Raw genomic sequence first — 23,257 nt, forward strand, 5'->3', positions numbered from 1 at the left:
AAGGCGAGAGCTACAAATATGTCGGAGTTAGATCGTGTAACAGTATTAGCATTTGATGAAATGTATTTAAATGAGGAGGTTTCTTTTGACAGTAGGGAAGAACAAATAATTGGACCTCATAAAGCAGTGCAGGTTGTTTTTGCACGTGGTTTGTTTGCAAGGTGGAAGCAGCCCGTATACTATAAATATGATCAGACAATGACAAAAGAAATTTTAACATACATAATTTGCTAGTTAGAAGGCAGTGGTTTTCAAGTTGTGGCCACAGTTAGCGATTTAGGTGGAAGTAACAGAAAATTGTGGCGTGATTTGAAAATTTCTACCAAACTAAATTGCAGTTTTCCTAATCCAAATGATTCAGCTCGAGAAATATTTGTTTTTTCAGACGCTCCACATTTATTGAAATTACACAGGAATCACTTTCTAGATCATGGTTTCAACTTGAACGGATTGAACATTTCATCAGAACCAATTCATGAACTTTTACGTGCATCCTCGTCCTCTGATACAAAATTAGCTTACAAGTTAACTCCGTTACACTTAAGTGTCCGTGGTACCCAAAGACAAAAAGTTAGTTTGGCAGCACAATTATTTTCCAACAGAGTTGCAAAGGCTTTGAAATGGTGTGGTGAAAACGAGCTGTTGAGATCAAATGAATGGAAAGAAACTTCAAAGGCAATAAAATTAACTAATGATTGGTTTGATTTATTTAATACCGTTTCTAAATTCGGTACCCACCGTGGGCTGCATAGTTACGGAATAAACCTTCAAGATCAGAATATTATACTCTCAGAAATGAATGACGTCATGACCACAGTTAAAGTAGGAGAAGCAAACAGGAAATTACCTTATCAGGAGGGGATTATAATAAATAATAAATCATTAACATTGTTGTATGAGGCAATGAGGTACAAGTACAAAATTGAATACATCATCACAAGAAAACTTAACCAAGATCTGGTAGAAAACTTTTTTTCCGAAATTAGAAGCATGGGTAGAACAAACGATCATCCCTCTGCTTTAGATTTTAAACATAGACTGAAGTGGTACATACTAGGTCGAAATCCATTATCTCAGTTTTGTGAGAACAAAAACACCTCCGATTTGCTTTCGGAAGAAGAGGCATTAATAGTGGGTCCTAGTACAAGCCAATCAGAAGTCAATGATAATCTGCAGAAAGAACTATGTGCAACGGCAGAATTTCTTAAAGGCATTCTGAAACCGGGTAAATTTACCAACGATCGAGCTGAAGAAAATATAGGCCACCCAGAAAAAATATATGAAATCTCTGCAAGACAGCGGATATCCCAGGAAGGATTAAAATATATTGCAGGATATGCTGCATCAAAACATATGGAGCAATACCCGAATCTTGGAATTCCCACAAAATTGTCATCTTCTGCTAATCAAAAAGACTGGATTACTACAGTGCCCCGTGGAAACTTAATTCTCCCTTCTAAGGATCTACAATTGGTTGCCATGCTTATTGAAGTATATTCTCAGATGTGCACGGAGATTCTGTTTCTCGTGAGAAATTTATAATAAAAAAGACTGTAAATTTGGTTAATTCTGCCATGAAAAACGAAGCAGAAATCAGTTCTCCTCTTCCGCCAGAAGTAATTACGACATTGGTTAGAACAAGAACATTTATTAGAATTAAAGAAATTAATAAAATAATAAAAATGTCTGGAATTTCAAAGAGAAATATTATAAAGAAAATGAAAAAGATTGCATAAGAATAAGTATTTACTTAACAGAGTGGGATTTATAATGGTGAAATTATATTATGTCGTGTGTGGAATAATAAGGTAAATAATGTAGTAGACTATATTATGTCTCCAATAGCCTGAATATATAAAAATATTTGTTTACTATAATGACAAATTATTCCAAGAAATTCATATACATATGTTAGTGAAGGTTTCAAAAGTATTTGAATTCATATACAAAATAATGTACGTTATAAATAACTGTATAGATCTAAGTATGTATATATTTATTACACATTGTATTGTAATTATTATAAAACCACGTGTAGGCCTATATTACAGAAGTCAATATTATTAATGACACACTGCCATATCACATTGTTTCTTGAAACTTGAGTTTAATATGTAATAGATCATAATTTTATTACGTTATCATTTCAAGGTAGTTCCTATTGTACATGAATTCATGTGTAATATAATGTGTGTGATATATGGGCCTAATTTTGTGCATATTTGTAGCATAATGTATTATAATTATTATAAAAGTACGTGTATATTACAGAAGGCAATTATTAACGTTGCACTACCATATTACATTATTTCTTGAGTCTTGAATTTAATTTATTGTTCACTATTTTATAATGTTATCACTTCAAGATAGACCCTATTATAGCCTATACTGTCAATATTTACTGAATACACAAACCATGAGTTTTATTTATTCATATTAATCTGTGGACGCAGATCTAACCATCAACAATCTGTTATGTTGACTGTGTCATTCAAGTGCGGCCTGCAGTAAAGGTGACGTCATGCGCAGACTGAACGAAAACACGCACAGCTTGTCCCACACCTCTACTATGTTTCCACCATGTCTGTTAGTATATATGATCTAGGCTTTCTCACGGCATGTAATTGAGTCCATAAGTCGTGACGTCACTCGTTGCTAGGAAGCCATTTTCCTTTCTAAACAATTCGTTGCTAAGGAGAGTGTCTGCTGTATTCGTGTGCTGTATCTTGCGTTTATGTTTGTTTTTTAAACCTTAGGCCATAGATTAATATTAGGAATAGTTACATAGTTTTAAGAGTAACATGTAGGTGCGGTGGGGGTAGAGGGGAAGGGTGCAATCCATGTTCTGGAGTTTAGCCTTTTTCCCTTATCTTGTATAGTAGCCTAATCATTATTTAGTTGCCGTAGTTCGTAGAATTTAGTAGTCATAAGTAGGTTTTAAGAGTAACACAATTATCTTGTATAGTAGCCTAATCATTATTTAGTTGTCGTAGTTCGTAGAATTTAGTAGTCATAAGTAGGCTTTGTTTTTTAAACCTTAGGCCCTAGATTAATATTAGGAATAGTTATATAGTTTTAAGAGTAACATAATTATCTTGTATAGTAGCCTAATCATTATTTAGTTGTCATAGTTCGTAGAATTTAGTAGTCATAAGTAGGCTTTGTTTTTTAAACCTTAGGCCCTAGATTAATATTAGGAATAGTTATATAGTTTTAAGAGTATCATAATTATTATCTTGTATAGTAGCCTAATCATTATTTAGTTGTCGTAGTTCGTAGAATTTAGTAGTCATAAGTAGGCTTTATCTTTTAATATGGTCGTGAAGTTAAGCGAAATTGTAAAATATTTTGAAGATGAACTGAGCCTATTAAAGAAAGGTGAAGATGCAGTTGAATCTAATCACGTTTTAAGTGTGACTTACGATGGGGATGTTTCGTATATACCTGCGAGGTCAAATCCAAGCAAGCATGAAAAATAAATCTTATAGTGTCCAGGTAAGAATTATGTTAAAACTTAATATTAGGCCTATACAGTCATTTCTCATAAGTATGGTCCATGATATAACCATTCAAAGAACATAGTGGAAGTAACATAGATAGCTGCAGTGACTTGACTTAGATAAACGAGGTACTTCGTTATGGAGTACAAAATTTGAATGGTTGTATCGTGGGCCATAGCTGTGTTCCAGGACCATAGTAATTCTTTAGTCACTTACCAGTAATGCGTATTGAACACTCTGTAAAATAACGCAGCAGCAGATATTGAGATTTTTCGTTTTTTTTTTTTTTTTGTCTTACATTTTATACCGATGTTATATTTTAGGTGCATCTATGTCCTTCTGGAACAGTGAAGGGAAGTGAGTGTGCCTGCCCCCGAGGTCAGTTAAAGTGCCATCATGTTGCAGCATTGATGATCTACGCCAACAAGAATATATCTGCGACAAGTAGATCTTGTACGTGGAGTCTTAAAAGAAAGACAATGAATGAACAGTCTAGTTGCTGCAGAGCAGAAGATATGTTCCCACCACGAAAAGCATTTCGTGCAACAAGTCGCCCAGTTCAGGCACAGGACAGGGAAGAATTTCATTCCGTTCTAAATAACTGCCAATATAGTTTAGGTTTCACCTGGCTGCTTTCACCGGAACCAGATATACCATCCGTTGAATCTGCAGTTGTACCATCTATGGAGAAGCTTCTCTTCTGTGAAGAATTCTACTCTTCTTCTGACAAGGTGCAGTACTTGCAATAGAAGGCAAGCATCACCGAAAATGAAGTGAAAAGAGTAGCAGAAATTACGGCAGGTCAAGTAAATAACCCATTGTGGTTCCTTGTAAGAAAGTATAGGCTTACTGCTAGTAACTTTGGCAAAGTGATTGCTTCTAGCAAAAAAAAAAAATAAAAAATAAATTTCCTCCGTCTCTTTTTAAAAGACTGAAAGGAGAATACAATTTAGATAAAGTAAGAAGTGTACAGTGGGGTAGAGACAATGAAAAAACTGCCATAAAACAATTCGAGGAAGAAAATGGACTGAAGGTTACAGCAACAGGGATTTGGCTGCACACTTCAGGTCTGCTGGCTGCAAGCCCCGATGGATTAGTTCTTGATGAGAATGCTGTGGTGGAAGTGAAGTGCCCATATTCTTATAGGAATAGTGCTTCACTAAAAGAAACACTTAATGTGGACAAAACATATGTGGTGTTTATAGATGACAATGGTCAGTTTGTGTGGAATACTGAACATGAATACTACCACCAAATTCAGGGACAAATGCACCTCACAGGTGCAGAAAAGTTTTATTTAATTATATGGGTGCCTAGTGGTTCCATTGCATGCTTGGCAATGAAGGAACCTAGCTGGGAACAAAATATAGGGATTTTAAGGAACTTTTACTTAAATAAGTACTTGAAAGAAATCCAATAGGAACAGGGTAATGACTTCATGACATATCAAATACAGGTCTACCGGTACTTAAAAGTGTTTTAAATTACCACATGAAATGTTTGTGTTAAGGATTTATGGTGCAGTACAAGAACTAGTATCTATAGATTAAGTTCATGGTGACTTACAATGCTCAGTAATATTTAATCAGTACCTATGCCTAATCATAATTAAATAGCGAAAATGTTTATTTTGAAACAATAATAATTTTAAATAGTGGAGTGCTTTATTATTTTCACTAAATAAACTATTCGATACAAATCATATCTTCCCCGTCCCACTTCACTGTCTGAAGGCAGCTCAACTTTCTGAATTATTTTTTTAATAGAAGACACTCGTGAAAGAGGGGTTGCCTTTTGTTCACTGATATTTGCAGGAAGCAGTTAAGAGTGAGTGCTTCGAGTATTTCCTGAAACTAAGTGGACGTTGTTTCGTCCACACATTTAAGTAGAAGTAGTATTCTTTACAACTGTCATACACTAAAGTGAAATATGTTAAATGTACAGTAACCTAAATGTGATTTACACTACAGGAACGGAAGTAAGTTTTTGGAACACTTTTTCTTTCTCCTGAATTATTATAAAATTGAATCGGTACGAACTGAAAGGCATCATGTCCAAATGTGCTGTTTTTTTATTTTTGTATAGATGTAATCAGAGGTTTCAGTGTCAGCTGCATCGAAAGGTAGGAAAAATAGTTTTGTCAGATTCTCATTGTGGTTAAATCGTCGATCAATACCAGTGTAAAAGGAGAGGAAAGTATTATGTCAATGTCTAGCTGTCTTTCAGTACTAGTACCGTATTTTGTTTCTATAGTGCATTGAATATCTTCTGTGCTCCTTAAGAATGTGCAGATTTTATACATTCTTATGTAGTCAGTGTATCTTAATTGAAGTGATTTTTTTAATTCATCCATTTAATGATGCTGTATCAACTACTAGGTTATTCAACATAGATGGAATTGGTGATAATGTGGGTTGTACAGTAAGAGTGTCTGCTGATTGAGCTACACTGGTGGCACTCCAAAAATATGCAATACATAGCAAGCAGATTAATTCAATTTAAAACCATAAAAAATCATCAGTGGAATTATACAAAAATATGCACTGCATAGCAAGCACAGTAATTGAATTTACATGCATAAACAATTATCAATTGAGAAGAAGGTATGAGTATGCTGAAATTTGATTACCGTAATTCTGTTCTGAATCTTTTCTCTTGGCCTCTTGAAACTTCCAGATAATTAGGCTATGCATTGAAGCCCGTAATATATGAACACTGAACACCTCCTTTATGATAGCTTAGAGTACTGGGAGATAGGATTTTTGTCTTGTATTAAAATTACAAATGTTTTAATTAGTACTAAATGTATTTGGATTTTAATTGTATTTATTCAATCTGGCCCAAATCGGTCTTGCCATTTGATATAGAAAACTCACAACTTTCCGAATAATGTAAAAATATGGGCAAAGTAATTCACACAGTTTTAGTGTGATAAATACAAATTATGAACTACCGTACATAATAAATTTCTCCTCTCAAGTTTCACCTCAGAATCTCGAATACCATATAAATGATTTATTAATATACTTTCTTCAACCCCGACAGTATTAGAGCATTCGAGGCCTAGGGGTTCATTTCACTTTCCTTCCTACCCTTCCTATTTTTCTGTTCCTAGTGCTGACCTGCTATGGCACTAAAATCGTCCTCCAGTGACTTAAGGAGGGAAAGCTGGTGATCAACAAGATCTCCCAACTAGGTCCAGTGGACCCGTCGACCAACAGCAGGTGTGTCCTCCAGACATTCTGGGGGTTGTGTGTGAATGAAGTAGCCACCAAAACATTAAAATATTGTGTTCACTTAAATCGGCTACAACTTGCCATTTTCACTCCAATATGAAATGAGTACCATTAAGGTAAAACCATCCGGAGGTAAAATAGTCCCCCAGTTGTCCATTGTGCAACTCAAATCAAGAAATGGATTCAGAACATCTCAAAATCTGTATGTCAGTGGCTAACCATGACAATATCTTTGATAAATATTGGAGTGCAAGAAGTCAAATGACTTTATTGTCAAATGCCTGGCATTAGAAAACAACAACATTAATATAGTAACTGAGTGCTTCAAAAGATCCTCAGGGAAAGAATGTATTCACAAGGTAAGGTCATTAGTTCTAAATTTTGGAAAATCTTTTTACATAGTGCCCTTTTATGCAAACCAGTCATGATCCTTATAGCGGTCTTTTGTGAAAGTGTTTCAGGTAAGTTGCTCGAGAATACATAATATGCATTATAGAATCAAAGTATTATATTTAAGGGTGTTTATATCACAAACAGCAGATAAGGATCTTAATACATAACAGACAGAGCTCAATTTAGGAGTAATATATTCTATGTGTGTTTTCCAGTTCAAGTGATTATCCAATCCTAAGCCAAGAAGTTTTGTGCTTATAGATTCTTTGAGATGAATTCCATGTAATCTAATATTGTAGAAAAACTGAGCACTATTATGTGCACTAAATTTGGTTATATACTGATTTTATCAACATTAAATGCTGGTTTATTTTCATTAAACCATTCAATTCAACATTGCATCAGGAGTGTTTATAAAGTGTATTGTTTACTTGAATTAATCACAGTTGCATCATCTGCAAATAAAATTACATGAGATAAATTTTATTAATGGCTTGGCTAAATCATTAATACAAAGTAGAAACAATAATGGACCTAAAATTGATCCCTGGAGATAGTTTATTGTTTCCTCTGAGTATGTAACCTTGTGACTACGGTATATTTCCACATTATATTTTTTATTTGATTAGTATGATGTAAACCAGGCATGCCAGTTTTGTGCGCGGATCACCGGTCTGTCCAGGCTGCATCATTCGAGCATTGCTCTTACCCGTTCTTAGCTGGAGGGGTATACAATAATCTATTCTGCGCTTCTAGGGTTGGATTAAATAGACATTTGGACATTATAAACACACTTAGCAGAAGGAAAAAAACACGTCTATATTTGACAATTGTAATACAAGGAACTTCAGGCTTACTCAGTTATACTTGACAAAGTAGTGGTTTGTAAAGCATAATTTATTAATATGATTTTTATACAGTATTTGAAGACAAAAAAATGTTGCAGTAATTTCGAAACAACAAGAAACGAGCAAGTATTTCATTTTATGTAGTAGGTACTAATTATTTTAAAGTAATAGACCCTACTCTTTCATTGTTCGTCAAGCATTATTATTTATTGGGACCATTGGTACACAAATGTTAAAGAAAATAATATACTCCCAATTCATTACATGCAGTGGAACATTGTGAAGTTTTTACACTGAAATAATATCCTTGCTGTATGTCGATATAAATTAACATTAATATTAATAAATAATATAAATTAAGCTTAGAATTTAAATTCATACATAGTTTATTTGGACAAAGTTGAGGGCAAGTTGGGAGTGTTACAGAAAGAAATTAAAAGTTAGTTCACAAACTGTGAAGCGACGATATTCTATTTATGATGTAAACAAACCCAAGGTTTAATCTTTAATACTTTTTTTTTTTTTTTTTTTTTTTTTTTTTTTTTTTTTTTTTTTTTTTTTTTACTAGTGGTGGGTACTTGGCTTTTCATCATTCATCCATATGAAGCCAGTTGTATAGACTAATTTACCAACAGAATCGTTGCCCAGGGTGCACCATAGAAGGCTGGTTTACACTACACCTGCGATGAAATGAGATGGTAATGTAGATTTGTTGTGGTGCATAGAGAGGGACCAGGGCTCAGAGAAAACCCCTATGTTACGTGGACCTTAGGCTTGCCCAACACAAGTTATAAATTAGGAGTGCACCGGGAATCGAACCCATATCTGCAGGATTAAAAGTATCTTTAATACTATAAAACTTTAATTTGCTTACCAATATATTGTAATGAACATTGCAAGTACTTGTAAACTTATTCGTTGTTACATTTGGAAGTTTCGTGAGTTGTGTTACATCATTATCTAAATTAGAAACAAATAATGTAAGAAAAGGGTTAAGTCCATTGTAAAGCGCAGGAAGAAAACAGTAAGTGGAATCATAAATGAATGGGCATTTGTTAAAAGGGCAGATGTCACATTTTTTGTGTGTTTTTACTTTTTCACAGGTAATGAAACTTGAAGGGTAAATACATCATTCTATGTTAAAAGGGCAGCAATATCTTAGTTACAAATAAGTTAAAAATGCTGTCATGATCTTGAGATTTTGTTAAAAGGTCAGATGTCCTGGACATCTGCCTTTTTAACAAAAATTAGTTGTATTGTTAAGTTGGGTACTCAACACATCCAGGTATGTTTGAAGTCATTTCTTTCACTATATGCTGTTACTGCTAAGAGTGTTAGACGCCTTAGAAATTTAAAGCTGAAGGGATAAAGCCCTACTGATAGGAGAGGTAAACATGTTAGTTTTTTCTTTTCCAGTGGATACAAAAATCAAAATTCATGAACATATAAGTTCATTTCCATTAAAAGAAACTCACTATAAGTTACTGGAAAAGTAGATCGTTGTGTAAGTGCAGATTTGAATATTAAAATGATGTATAATTTGTTCAGACAAAAACATCCAGATGCTAAGGTCAGCTATAGTGGCTTCTCTAAAATATTCAAGGAGAATTTCAATTATATGTTTGGTCAGCCACAGGTTGATTGCTGTTGCACTTGTGAAGAGCTAAAACTTAAAATCACCACATATTAATTATGCTGCTAAACGCTGTGCTATAGCAGAGCTTGCTGTGCATAATAGAAGAAGTAAAAAGTTTTATGCTGCACTTAAAGAAGAATTCTTGGATGAACTAAAAGGGCTTAACAATAATGTTCTATCACTGTCTTTTGATTATATGACGAATGTTTCACTTCCAAAAGTTCCAGTTCAAGATCTTTTTTATCTGAGGCAGTTGACAGTAAATTTTTTTCTGCGTACATGATATGAAGAAAAACAAAGCTATATTCCATTTATATCATGAGGGACAAGCCAAGAAAGGTCCAGACGTGTGTTCATATTTGTTAGATTATTTACAACATTATGTGCCTGCTCATATTGAAGAAGTCCGGTTGTTTAGTGACAATTGTGCCGGACAGAATAAAAATCACCCTCTTTCCAGACTACTCCTAGCATTAAGTGACACAAAACGATTCAAAAAGATTCAACACTTCTTTCCCATAAGGGGGCATAGTTATCTCCCTTGTGATCGCGATGTTAGTATAGTGAAGAGGAGGTTGAGAAAGATAGAATTTATACTGTACACCAGTTAACAGAACTAATATTAGAAAGTAGCACCACACAAAACTTTACTGTGAAAGAAGTAGATAGTTCTTCTATTTTAAACTTTAAAGACTGGTGGACCAAGTTTTATAAGAGGACAGCTATTTCCCTGGAAAGTTCATCGAATCTGAGGGATGAGAAGGATCCATTTTGGCATAACTTCACTGCATCATTTAATTTATGATTCAGATACTCTTGGCTATATTGTGGCAATGGCATTCATTAACGGTCTGGTCAAACATACCTTTAATGTTGGCCTACAACAGGTTGAACTACCTAAGAATGTAAGTTATCCTACAGGTAAAGTGCCCTTAAACAAGGAAAAATTAGGAGACCTTCACAAAATTATTCAGTATGTTGAAGATGGTCACCGGGAATTTTATATAGACATTTTGCAGGAGTGTTATGAGTGAGGAAACCAGCAGCTAGATTTCTTGCTGAAGATTATGATATTGAGGAACTATCTTTAAACAATAAATTTTAACAAAGAGTTATCGTTCTAAAATATAAGAAAACCATAAATGAGTCTTTAAAATTAACATCAATTGTAAGTTTTTCAACATTGTTAAAAGGGCAGAAGCCCTTGAGTTTCGAAGTGTATTGAAGTGTCAATTTTTTTAATTTAAGAGATTTCAAGTCCAAGGCCAATTTCAAGAAGATAAATACTATGTTCTGAGTCGTGCAATAATTAATAAATCAGCAAAATGTGGATAAAAATCAGTTTTTTGTTAATACTGAAAAGTTTACTCTAATGGACATATGCCCTTTTAACAAATGGCCATTCAAATATATTATGATGCAAAATTTCAGTACAGCTGTACTGCATGGCAGTCATCATTTCTCTCTACCAGTGTACAGTCAGAGACCTAATACACAGAACAATCATACAAGAAACCAAAACACACACATAATATCAAAGAATAAAAAAACAACTAAAACAAATCAAACCTGAAGCATCTAAACTAAACACGCTAACCAAAATACACAAAGACATACATACCAATCAGACCACTAGTAAACCAGCGTAAAGCACCAGTACACAAATCATCAACATACATGGACAACATCATAAGGGACAGCAAAAAATTTGACAATAAAAGATAAAAGTATTCCCTATAAATACTATGAGGCACATGGGGATATAGGTAGAGGTCCATGCATTCTTGACAGAATGAGGTGGTGCTTATGAACTTCCTTCATCTGACGGCTTGAAAAAGACCTCCACTTCCTTTAAAAGGGGATTCTGGAAATTGGTCGATGCAGCACAAACTTACCAGACCTTACTAGCATAAGGCAATAGTGTTTGTGGAACAAAGTCCAAAATTGAGTAGCCCTTTATCCTCCCAATTGCACGCTCTACATGTATGCGAGCTCTAGCAATGCTTCTTGTGCGAAGCACCTGTTCTGCAGTAAACTGAGGTGTCTCTAAAAAAGGAGGTATATTGACATGTACACCTTCTGGCAAAATGTCACTTATTAAAAACCCTTTGTCGGCTAAAACAAGATCACCAGAATTCAGAATGTTCAACAAACCACAGTCCTTGGTGATCATCTTATCTGATGTTGATCCTCCATACAGGCTGCTTGCAAATGTCACTACACCATTTGGAGCAACAGCAACTAGACCTTCAGTGTACTCCGATGCTCGTAGTGACTGTATAATTTTTGTTTCTTTCCCATAGATGTTGGTATGGCAGTGTATACTTCTGTGCAGTCAATTATCACTCTGCAGGATGTGAAATTTGAGAAACAATTCGGGAGACAAGTTTGATTTTTTAAAAGGGATGGAACATTTGCCATAAGACCCTCATACAAAACTTCATGTAACCATGTCAATATAATGTTCGAGACAGTAGCAGTGCTCACACCAAACCTAACTGCAAGGTCTTCATGGAGAAGATTCTGTCTCAGCTTGATCAGTGTCATAAATAGTTGGTCTTCTTTTGAGACACAATCAACATTCCATCCACTATAATAACATATTTCAAATTTATTACAAAATTGATATAGAAGTTTAAAAACGTCCTTATTTGGCAGCCCAGTATAGAGAAGAATTAGTTTATCACTGCCTTCTATTAATTTAAAAGAGAACGTTTCTTTCATTGTTGCCACTTCTTTTTTCAGTTTTTCTATTTCATGTCTCTATCTGGTATAAGAGAATTATCCTCTTGACCTGGTATCACTTCCATCATCTCAGCAACAGCATTTCCTACCTCTGCTCCATCCTCACCTAGGGTTACACTGTAATTAAAAAATGAAACAAACATGAGAGCTTGAGAAGATCTGTATGTACCATTAATCAATGTACAGGTCTTTTGGTTAGGGAATGTTCACTTCTATTAGGAATATAGACAGTGGTGTCTCAACCATTAAGGGTTGCAGCTATAGCGTATCTTGATTCTGCAAAATAGGTGTCTGATATTAATTAATGAGGCAAAAAAGAGATTTACTCTCTATAGGTGTACACATTTGTTGGCATGAAAATTGTTTAACATCTCTCGTTTCAAAGACAATTTGAATTAGTGATTGTAATTCATATTACAGGAGAAAAATTCGTTCTGTGGCCCAGGATCGAATCCAGGTCCTTGGTTCTACATACCAAGCACTCTAACCATTGAGCTACGCCAAAGTTCAATCCACAGCATCGGATCGAATCCCCCTCCTCCAGTGTTTTTCTCTTTTGTGGCCTGACTCCAAGTTCGACATGTACCGTAAAGTGGGGTGACTTTGAACACAAAAAAAATATTTTTGCAAAGTAAATGAAAACTTCTCTAGCTATTAATAATCAACTTTCTTCGAAAGTTGCAAGAGGTGCTACAGATTATAGAAATGCTAGTTCAATAATTTCTAAACCTTCAAAAACAATTTTAAAAAATTATTTTTCATTGTTCAAAGTCACCCCCTTGGTCGGGGTCACTTTGAACACAAAAATATTTTCCCATTCTATGCCCATCTCAGCATATGTTGTTCAATGACACCCCTCTCATATGAAAGGGCATAGTATTTTCTGTAGAAATAAAAGTTTGAAGTTGCTAATTCAAAATATTTTTTTTATTATTTATGAGTTTTCTTCGAAGGTTCTGTTATGATTGTAGTTAAATTTTCACAGTAATGCAAATTTTATGTTAGATACTCAAAAAATGAGAAAAATTATTTAAAAACAGAGCTTTCTAGAACAATTTTATTAATCTGCTAGTAATCAAAATAGCACATTTTTGAGAAATACATATTTAACACAGCAGTGAAAGCAGTCATTGGATATTATAACTGTCAAACATGAGACCAAAAGAAAGTCTTCCCCTTCTGTCTACTTTGGGATCAGGTAAAACCTTGCAAATATCACCTTTTTCAATTAAGGATTTATCAGGTACAGTAGGCCATACAAAAAACACTTCACTTAACTCCACCTTCGAATGCCATTTCCTCAGAAATGTAATTTCATCCTCACTCTCAAGAAGTCCAACATAATGTTTTACAGTTTTCTTCCCACAAAACTTCACTAGAACATATTTTCCTTGAAGCACACTGGTATGGTCATCAATATCTATGTCCTCAGTAGCTTGTTCTGCTTCATACTCCTTCAGAATGCGTTCTCGATAATCGTCTCCTTCTTCGCTATCTTCACTTGCACTTAGTTGGTGAAGCAATTCTTCATCCACTGACTCATCACTTGAATCTGGTAATGTCATTCTTTTTTTGTTTCTTTTTCCTTCCGAAGGATGAGCCACAGGCAACTGTTTAGGCGGATGACTTGTCTTCTTCTTGGCAACGACTTGTTTGTCTTGATTTGTCGAAGGCTCTGTCCGCTCAGTAAAATCCTCTATGCATATACTTTTACCAGGCTGGATTGCTACTTTTCTCCTTCTGGTGGTTGTAGCAGTCTTTCTTCTTCGAACTTGTAACATTGCCAAGACAGAATCGTTCAACTTCATAGAAAATTCATTGTCTTCTCCATTTTGAAACTGGCATTCAGGAAGTTTTCTTATTACTTCATACATGTTCAGGGAATGGATGCCAGTAGCTCTGAATCCAGATATTAAATTTGCAGGAGAACTGGCTTCAATTGCACTCAGTGTAGCTTTCAGTAGTGAAGGGAAAACATCTTTCGGTAAATTACCATTTATCCCTGATTCCTCTCTCCATTGCGCCAAAGTTTTTCTCCAATGACCCTTCAAAGGTCTGAAGAATGCCACATCAAGTGGCTGCATCAAGTGGGTGCAATTGGGTGGTAGGCAGAGAAACCTAACATCATTTTCATTGGCAGCTTTGATGACCTGAACTGAAAAATGACTAGACAGGTTATCTCCAATAATCACCTTTGGACCAGTTAGCCGTTTAGCATGAGGCAAGTAGACAGTGAGGAACCAATCTTCAAACGTACACCCATCAAACCACCCACTTTTTGTGTGGTTGTAACGGGCTTTTGAAGGACCTCCTCGGCACCACGTACTCCACATATTCTCAGATTTGTATACGACGTATACTGGGAGGAGAACACCTGTAGCTGTTCCACAAAACATGACAGAAAATCCAGTTTTGGAGTGTGTCATTACTCTCTCAGGATATTTACTGCCACGTTTGATGAGAACATTCTTGCTCCCAGGGTCATCGCCGAAGTTTGTCTCGTCAAAGTTGGAGATATTTTCAGGTGGTACACCGTTCAGTGATATTTTCAAGTTGTCAAAATACTGTTCAACAACCTCCCTACTAAGAGATGCTCTGTTTGGATTGATGTTGGTGCTTTGTCGCAATGATAATACATTTTTGTGCCTACTTAGAAAGGACTTCGCCCAATCTAAACCAGGAAGGTTTGTAGGCCCAAACTTTGCAACTCTCCGTCCCATTCTGTCCAACAACATTTTAGTTATTATCCTGATATCAAAGAAGTCTAATGGGTATCCCCAATCCCCCATTTGAATCACACAATCACACAACTGTTTTTCTTCTTCTGTTGTAAAAACAGTTTGTCCACCAGGATTTTTTGAATGTTTATTTTTCATTTTATTGCACAGAGTCCCTTTCGGTATTTTGAATATTTGGGACACCCTGTTCAGTGACATTTTGTTTTCTCGAATTAATTGCAGGGCTTCCTCAAGAGTACTTTCTGAGTAGTTCCTGTAGTTCCGAAAACCAGGACTTGGTTTGTAGTTCCTCACCATACCGGTATTTTTAGGCCTACAAATGAAAACAAAGCAATGTTAATTTAGGTCTAATTATTAAATAATGCCATTTTATAATAATATATTAGTAAATGCATGAACTTAGTATTACATATACATACCTAGTAAATTTACAAATCAAATAAACACACTATAGCTTTTCAAAACACGCAAACAATTCACCATTACTGACCAGCTGATCTGTCATGGCAGCCACTCCCACTGTTCAAAGCCGCCCCGTGAATAACAAGCCCTCACATTTTATTTAATTATGTCTTGGCGAATAAACTTAGCGTCTTAAACTTTTAGTAGACTTTCGTTCAGATATGTACCTTGGACATAAAGGCTCAATTACAGTTCTGGGTAATTTCCTAGAAGACGGGCAAAATCCAACATGGCTGACGAAAACTACCAAAACGTTCTGCCAACTATGAAGTTCAAATGTCACCAGACATCACAAAATCAAAGATGGAAAATCAAACATATATTCATATTTTTAAAGAAGAACAAGCCCTTCAAAAAATGAAAATATGTTTAATTTTTCATCTTTGATTTTTATGGTGTTTGGTGGGATTCGAAGTTCATAGTTGGTAGTACTTTTCTGGCAGTTTTCGTCCGCACTTTACCCCCACAAATCACTAAAACATAAAACAAAACATAATAATTTATCATCTTATCAAATAAAATTCAATTCTCATCGACGTCTTCAACGACAATCTCTTCACTTCCAGTATAAATGACACCGGCTTTAAGGTATTCTAAACTTAAACCATGCAGGCAACAAAGAACTAAACCAACACTTTGTCGTACAGTCAACTTTGCATAAATATACCACGTGTTTACACTAAATGAAATTCTCTTCGAACACTTATTACATCTTAACTTCTACAGAAAATTCAGTAAATAATTCCTTTAAACCACAGAAAAACAGTTTTCTTCTCAACATTCAACACAATCCTTCTTCACCAGCGAAAGAACTAAACCAAAATCGACACAAAATTTAATAGATACATTTCATAACACGGTTTCCTTCCTTTCCCTCTTACTTCAAAATTCCAACCTTGTGCACATAAAATAAATTATTGGCACTGAAAAGTGGCTTTTCGTAAGCATGATGATGCCCATTCGACAAATGCAGACAAATCTACAATGTAACACCACTCACGTCAAACAACAGAGAACAACAGGACAACGTCATTATCCATGAAAAATTAATGAAAATTCTAGAATAAATGATAACTATAACCAATCAAATCGAAAGAAAATCACAAAAATCAGAAAATGAGAAACTTTCAATAGCTTTAGCCATCAGACACAACATAATACCACTCACGTCAAACAACCAAGAACAACTGATAACGTCATTATCCATTCTAAATTAACGAAAATTCTAGAACAAATGACAACTATAACCAATAAAATTAAAAGAAAATCACGGCGACACCTAGTACAAAAACCTAGAACTAACATGTAAAAGTCACTAAAAGATCACTAACATTTAACTCTGAAATAAAGAAGTTGGCAATACTTACTATATTCAACCAAGTGCCCGTCTTCTATGAAATTACCCAGTTCTGTTACCTAAACTGCTTATTATACAGTGCAAATATTTTTGGGGTATCGAAAAATGTACATTTCGGGAAATTTTATTTTCCCTTTTTTCAATTGGTGAACATGACAATATCTTTTCGATTGTTCCATGACAATATCTTTTCGATTGTTCCATCAAGTGAAAGTATCGATATTTAGCTACTTATAATGTTTGTGCAACTAGTTCAGTTTTATCGCAACAGGGTACAGCATTTAATTTAAAAAGGCGCTAAATTACTGTTCAAAGTCACCTCGGCGTTCAAAGTCACCCCACTTTACGGTATGTTGACATTTATATTAATGTCAACTGCCATTATACAAGGAGTGCACCCAATTGAGTGACTTGGTGGCCAGGATTCTACAGTAATATGCACTGTTGCTCGAAGAATCTATGTAAAGATTGTTTTTTTAATCTTTATGTAGAATTTAAATTAGGCCTAGGCTGATGTACATAAAATTTCCTTCATCCGAATTTCATGAAACTGTTTTGTCACTTTCTTATGTAAAGAGCGGCTGAAAACTGAACTATCTCTTTTGTACGAGAGATAAGAATTGAAATTCTGCAGATATTCAGGAAATATGAACATGTATGAAATTATGTTGAATACAGGAATAGGCGACACCTGCACAGAAGTTTTCAATGGCTTCAATATTTACTACTCTCATGGTTGCTGTTGAGCCTAAGAATTGTTCCTCTATGCTAAAAAAGAGTAGGCATGTACGCAACATTTACGTGGCCCATTATTTTGTATATTCACATGTAAATATACAAAAAGTACATAAACAGAATTCGAATGGCAAAATTCCGTTTTCTCGCACAAAGTGAATTCCGGTTAGTATCCGCAATATTTACGTGGCACATTTGTATATTCACACGTAAATATTCGAATAACAAGCTTCCGTTTAATTGTCTTTAGAGGTAGGTACGCAATATTTACGTTGCACATTTTTATATTCACATGCAAATATTCGAATAACATGCTACCGTTTACTCGCATGAAGTTGGTTGGTTGGTTTATTTTTGTGGACTTCCTTGATGCTATACGCATCTACCAACGTCCCTCCGTTTTCTGATTGCATGTCTTTAGTGTGAGCATAGTATAGAGCAGGGGGGTTTAACTCAAATGATAGATGTTGGATGCTCATAGATGTTCCATAGTTTGCCGCATGTGGTCAGGACAGCGCTGGCTGTATTTCGATCACAGAGTTTGTAAAATTAGCAGTACAAAACTCTTTGGTTTCGAACGTTCTATGGTTATAAGTTTTGCCAATATGACAGTTTTAAACAGATATTATTAATATCCATTATTTACAGAATGTGTCAGTTTTATAATATTCGGATTATTATTACTATTACTATATAGCTAATTTGCATTTTCATTCGAGGACAAAGTAGCCATATTAGTGTACTGTGTATGACCTATTAACCTCATTTGTTCAGTTGATCAATTGTTGGATGTTGGCATTCCTATTCTGTTTAAATCTTGTGTAAATTATGGAATGGACGAACATGGCTGCTTAAGGAAGAAATTTGAACAGATCGAGTTAATTGAGAAGTTACTGGTGCTTTCCTGCAACGAGAAATAATTCGCAACGTAAAAGGTAAGAAAGAAATATGTTTGAGATTACATCTACACGGTTCAACTTTTCTTTCAACTTCACACATTCAAGCAATGCCTGCAAGATTGGTATTTAATAATAACGGAAGTGCACACAATGTGCAGGCTAATATATTATTTTAGCTTTCGCTGCTGCAGAACTTGGTCAGTGAAACTATAATCGGTTTTTACACTCCATCACATGGTATTTTAATATTAATATGGCGTACCTTGTAGATAGAAAATCTTAATGTACCTATCTTAATTCAACATGCGCTTTAAACTTGATTCTTTCAATATTCTTCCCAGACTGCGTGCGTACGAGCATGAAAAATTGAACCGTGTAGATGCAGCTTAACTGCACCGTCATGTTTTCTAATTTAAACTGAATTCTTCCATCATATCTTAAACGTTTATTAAACTGAGATCTGTAATTGTTTTCAGGGATAAACTTCAGAACGCGATTACCTTCCTTCTACCACTACCAAATGATGAACTGACTTCTGTGTTGAATTACAACAGTGTATTAGGCCTAACTGCAATTACGCCAAGAGCTTTAAAGGTAAGCTAACAGAGTTAATATACACTTTGGGTATGAACGAACATCTTATTTTTGTATATAGCTAAGTTAAGTTGGTCAGACATCTTAAAATTCGTGGGACAGAATCTGATATGACTAAATATGTTGTTCCCGGTGTAATTCTTTACAGTTGCGTTACCAAAGGATGGCGGGATACCTTAGCTTGGTAACGCAATAGTAAAGAAGTGTTGTTCCTGAAAAGATATATTTTAGAAATTTGACTTTACAGTTAACAGTAGTACCTTTACTGGAATAATTTTGATAAAATAAAAAGAATTAAATTGCCGGAGATATTTATTATTTTTATAGACTCGTGGATAGAATTCTTCCAGAAATATTTCACAAACGTTGATTATACTGCAATCCTTCAATTGTTCTATGAAATGTAGTGTTATTAATGCATTATATGATACTAGGCTACTGCTGGTTTGTTTCAGTTAATAGAAAGACAAATGGCGGAGTTTTACACTGTGAATGTGCTGCAGTGTACTGTCAGAAATCGGATAGTAATGAAAAGACCTGGTTATTCCTGTTTCCTGCGCCAAGTAATGCAGCACAGCTTAAAAGGTAAGCAATGCCGTTAGCATAAGCTCAATGCAAAGATGCCCTTATATATCATCAGTAAATAGTCAGGGTTGGTAAACTGTAGTGGTTTTTAAATTTAAGTGGGAATTATTTGTCAAATTCATATTAATTTATTAAAATGAGTTTTTGCCTTCTTTTGTAATTCATTTAAACTTAATTTGTGCATTAGTTCCTACATAATTGTGTATTTTGTTAATGTGTTATTTTAAGTAATTAACAACATCGCTTCAAAAATAATTTACTATGTTTACACATAGGCCTCATTATTAATACATGAAGAGTTACAGCACTAATAACCTGCACTTAATGATAATAATAATTAGCTTAGACTTAGGCAAGATATTATGCTCAGTTTATTATTCATTAGAAAAGAATTCAACTATTTAGGGAGATTAATATTTACAAATAAATTTATCAGAAGAGCTTAGCATTGTGTGTTTTCAGAATAAATACGTAGTCCATTTGGCATTGTGCAACTTTTACTTTGAATATTGTTATGAGCTACAACTATTCATTTCAATCCTCAACATCATACTGTGCTTTAATTAGGTGGTGATTCCGAAAGTAGGCTCTACTTGACTACCTGTACCATGTGTTCTGTTGCTCCTTAATTAGGAGTTGGGAAAAGACATATGAGAAGCAAACTTTCAAAACCTGTCCATTTCTTCAGAAAATGCTAGAATTATATGTCTGTAATAAACAAAGATTTTTCTGTGGTGAAATTTTATATGAATTCATAGGAAGAAAAATATATTTCACCATAGAAAATATTTTGTTCATTGCAGAGATGCAAGTTTGCTACTCATATATATTGCTAATAGTTTTAAGAAGCAGCAGAACAGTCATATGTAAAAACGTTTATATATTTTTTTTCAGGAAGTTAATGTCTCATCTTAATCATGTTAGGTGCATTTAATTTTAATCTGTGATTTAAGTAGTAACAATTATTTGATGTAAATAAAATGAAAATTATTTTATTTACATCATGATTAAATCATTAATTTAAATTAATACCAACCCTGGTTTGTGTATTTTTTTAAGATAATAATAGAATTTTGATTGTAACAGGTACCACATGTGGGCTGCTGTGGCAGAAAATCCTCATCCTTACAGAAGGGCCTATATATGTGCAAGCCATTTTCGCAGTAATCAGTATAACGGTGACTTCAGATATAACTTACAAAGAGGGGCCATTCCATCAAGGGATGCTTGGTATCCCACTCAAGAACTACGACCCACTTCATCACCAGCCTACTTACATTAACCTTTTTCACCACCTAACATAATTGCTTCATTCATTGCACTTCACTGTGGCATCAATTTGAACCTGTATTCTCTTTCATTGAGTGATTCATTCATTGTCTTTTTAACAAAATTGTGTTTAATTTTCTTGACAAGTGTATGGTAATGGACTTCATTTATTATTATTATTATTATTATTATTATTATTATTATTATTATTATTATTATTATTATTAAAGGTAAAAGGTGAAGGTATCCCCGTAACATGCCAAGAAGGCATTTGGGGAGCATGGAGGTAGAGCCCCATGCTTTCCATGACCTCGGTACTAGAATAAATTATTATTATTATTATTATTATTATTATTATCATTGTTATCTCATTTCGTTTAATGAGTTGATTTCTTCAGTTAATTGAAGGAAAATAAGGGGAATTCATTCATTCATCTGAAAAAAAAAAAGTAGAGTACTTGACTTCTACATTATAAGCAACATAATTTTTGTAATATATAGGGCAATGATAAATCTAACGATCTTTAAGACCCTAAGTTAACATTACATAGTAATATAAATACAAATAATAATTACTAGTACAATGAGCATTTCAGTTGTGTCATCTATAGGGCATAGGAGGGAGTCCAGTGGCAGCGATACGAATCTGCAGCTTCTGCAACTGGTGAGATTTGGGTGCATTATTTAGAATTTTTAGATAGTAAATATGTTGTTGTTTTCTAATGTCAGGCGTTTGACAATAAAGTCATTTGACTTCTTGCACTACAATATTTTTCAAAGATATTATCATTACCAGAGTAAATATGTTGATGTTTTCTAATGCCAGGCATTTGACAATAAAGTCATTTGACCTCTTGCACTCCAGTATTTTTCAAAATTATTGTCATGGTCAGCCACTGAAGGACAGATTTTGAGGTGTTCCGAATCCATTTCTTAGTTTGAGTAGCACAATGGACAGTTAGGAGACTGATATTTTCCAATTCTATGCAGCAAAATAATCCCCCAATCTGATTTCTGGGCGGGACTACTTTAATGGTACAGAAGCAACTAAATTTTTTATAATGGAATGCTTGTCGTATAACATCAGCTAAGAAGAGAGTAAATATGGTACAATATTTTGTCTCATCTCACTTTATAGATCTCTTGGATATGGAACAACAAGTTTTGACGGAAAAATCATTGTAATAAGTGAATGTCTCAGGAATCTTCTATGCCACATCAATAAATTTAAGAATACAGTTATATCCAAAGCAGCTATTCTATCAATAGTCTCTAAATACATACTTTCATCTCAAACAGCAGAAATAACTAAAATGCTCTCTCAATTAATATCACTCAATAAAAGAATTGTATTCCAGTGGATACCATTCCATTGTGGAATCCTGGGAAACGAGAATGCTGATGCTTTAGCGAAGAAGGGCAGCACTGCTACTTACAGACCTGTTACTAAATCTACGTATTACTCTGTGAAAAGATTTATTAAATCTACATACTTAGACTTCAACAAACAAAATTTGATAACACAAATCTCGAGGGAAAAAATGGAACTCTCTGCATCATAATCCACAGTTAATTCCCGATTTACCACGAAAATCGTCTGTAGCTGCATTTAGATTGACAACAGGCCATGACTGTTTGGCCAAACAAACACCTGCATAGAATTTGAATATATCAGTCCCCTAACTACCCACTGTGCAACTCAAACCTAGAAATGGATTCGGAACACCTTAAAATCTGTGCTTCAGTGGCTGGCCATGATAATATCTTCGAAAAATATTGGAGTGCAAGAGGTCAAATGACTTTGTCAAACCCCTGGCATTAGAATACAACAACAACATATTTTGAGCAATGGGGCCACAACCAAATCAAACACTCAGTATCAAAGCTCAAAATTAGGAAATGTTGCGAAGTATAGACTTATCTCTAATAAATTGTATTGCACTTTTTCTAATATGTTGAGTGTTTTGAATCAACTATGCATCAGAGAATGAAAAATAATTTTTTTACTTGTATTTCTTAATGGTGTTTTTATTAAAAGTCTAAGTTAATTTTATTTCTGTTGTAGACAAATAGTTTTCTTTGTATTCTTTATCAGTGGTGATTATTGATTACTTAGATTTTTAATATCCATATATTAAACTAAAGGCAGTTACTTTTAAAAATAGATGTTCAGCTCTGACAGTGTAAAACAAATAAAGTGGTGTTTTATAAATGTTTATGAACGTGCGTTGTACTATGTCACAGCAAAACATCTTATGAC

General features: G+C 34.4%; 1 protein-coding gene and 2 long non-coding RNA genes across 7 annotated transcripts; 2 read left to right on the forward strand and 1 right to left on the reverse strand.

Annotated features, from left to right (window-relative positions):
* The first annotated feature begins 994 nt into the window (after positions 1–994).
* Positions 995–5,156, forward strand: LOC138698129 (uncharacterized). 2 transcript variants are annotated; one of them, XR_011331705.1, is made up of 3 exons: positions 2,623–2,787; positions 2,935–3,495; positions 3,824–5,156. It is a non-coding gene; the product is annotated as an uncharacterized lncRNA (long non-coding RNA). The 2 variants fall into 2 exon arrangements; XR_011331704.1 differs by having other exon boundaries at positions 995–3,495.
* A 3,321-nt stretch (positions 5,157–8,477) lies between these two features.
* On the reverse strand, positions 8,478–15,748 carry LOC138698128 (tigger transposable element-derived protein 2-like). The gene is made up of 2 exons (XM_069823867.1): positions 15,516–15,748; positions 8,478–15,409 (listed from the first exon to the last, which is right to left on the reverse strand). The coding sequence occupies exon 2, from the start codon at positions 15,391–15,393 to the stop codon at positions 13,486–13,488; it is 1,908 nt and encodes a 635-aa protein (XP_069679968.1). The 5' UTR covers positions 15,394–15,409; positions 15,516–15,748; the 3' UTR covers positions 8,478–13,485.
* Positions 15,749–18,283: 2,535 nt separating this feature from the next.
* Positions 18,284–23,213, forward strand: LOC138698130 (uncharacterized). 4 transcript variants are annotated; one of them, XR_011331707.1, is made up of 4 exons: positions 18,284–18,585; positions 19,026–19,143; positions 19,599–19,728; positions 20,815–23,213. It is a non-coding gene; the product is annotated as an uncharacterized lncRNA (long non-coding RNA). The 4 variants fall into 4 exon arrangements; XR_011331708.1 differs by lacking the exon at positions 18,284–18,585 and adding an exon at positions 18,602–18,746; XR_011331709.1 differs by lacking the exon at positions 18,284–18,585 and adding an exon at positions 18,605–18,786.
* Positions 23,214–23,257: the final 44 nt, after the last annotated feature.

The sequence above is a fragment of the Periplaneta americana genome, chromosome 4, assembly GCF_040183065.1.
Source record: "Periplaneta americana isolate PAMFEO1 chromosome 4, P.americana_PAMFEO1_priV1, whole genome shotgun sequence".
In the NCBI taxonomy this organism is placed as follows: domain Eukaryota; kingdom Metazoa; phylum Arthropoda; class Insecta; order Blattodea; family Blattidae; genus Periplaneta; species Periplaneta americana.

Excerpts from the sequence above, each read along its gene's own strand:
- LOC138698128 (XM_069823867.1), bottom strand. The coding sequence starts at position 15,393 with ATGGTGAGGAACTACAAACCAAGTCCTGGTTTTCGGAACTACAGGAAC.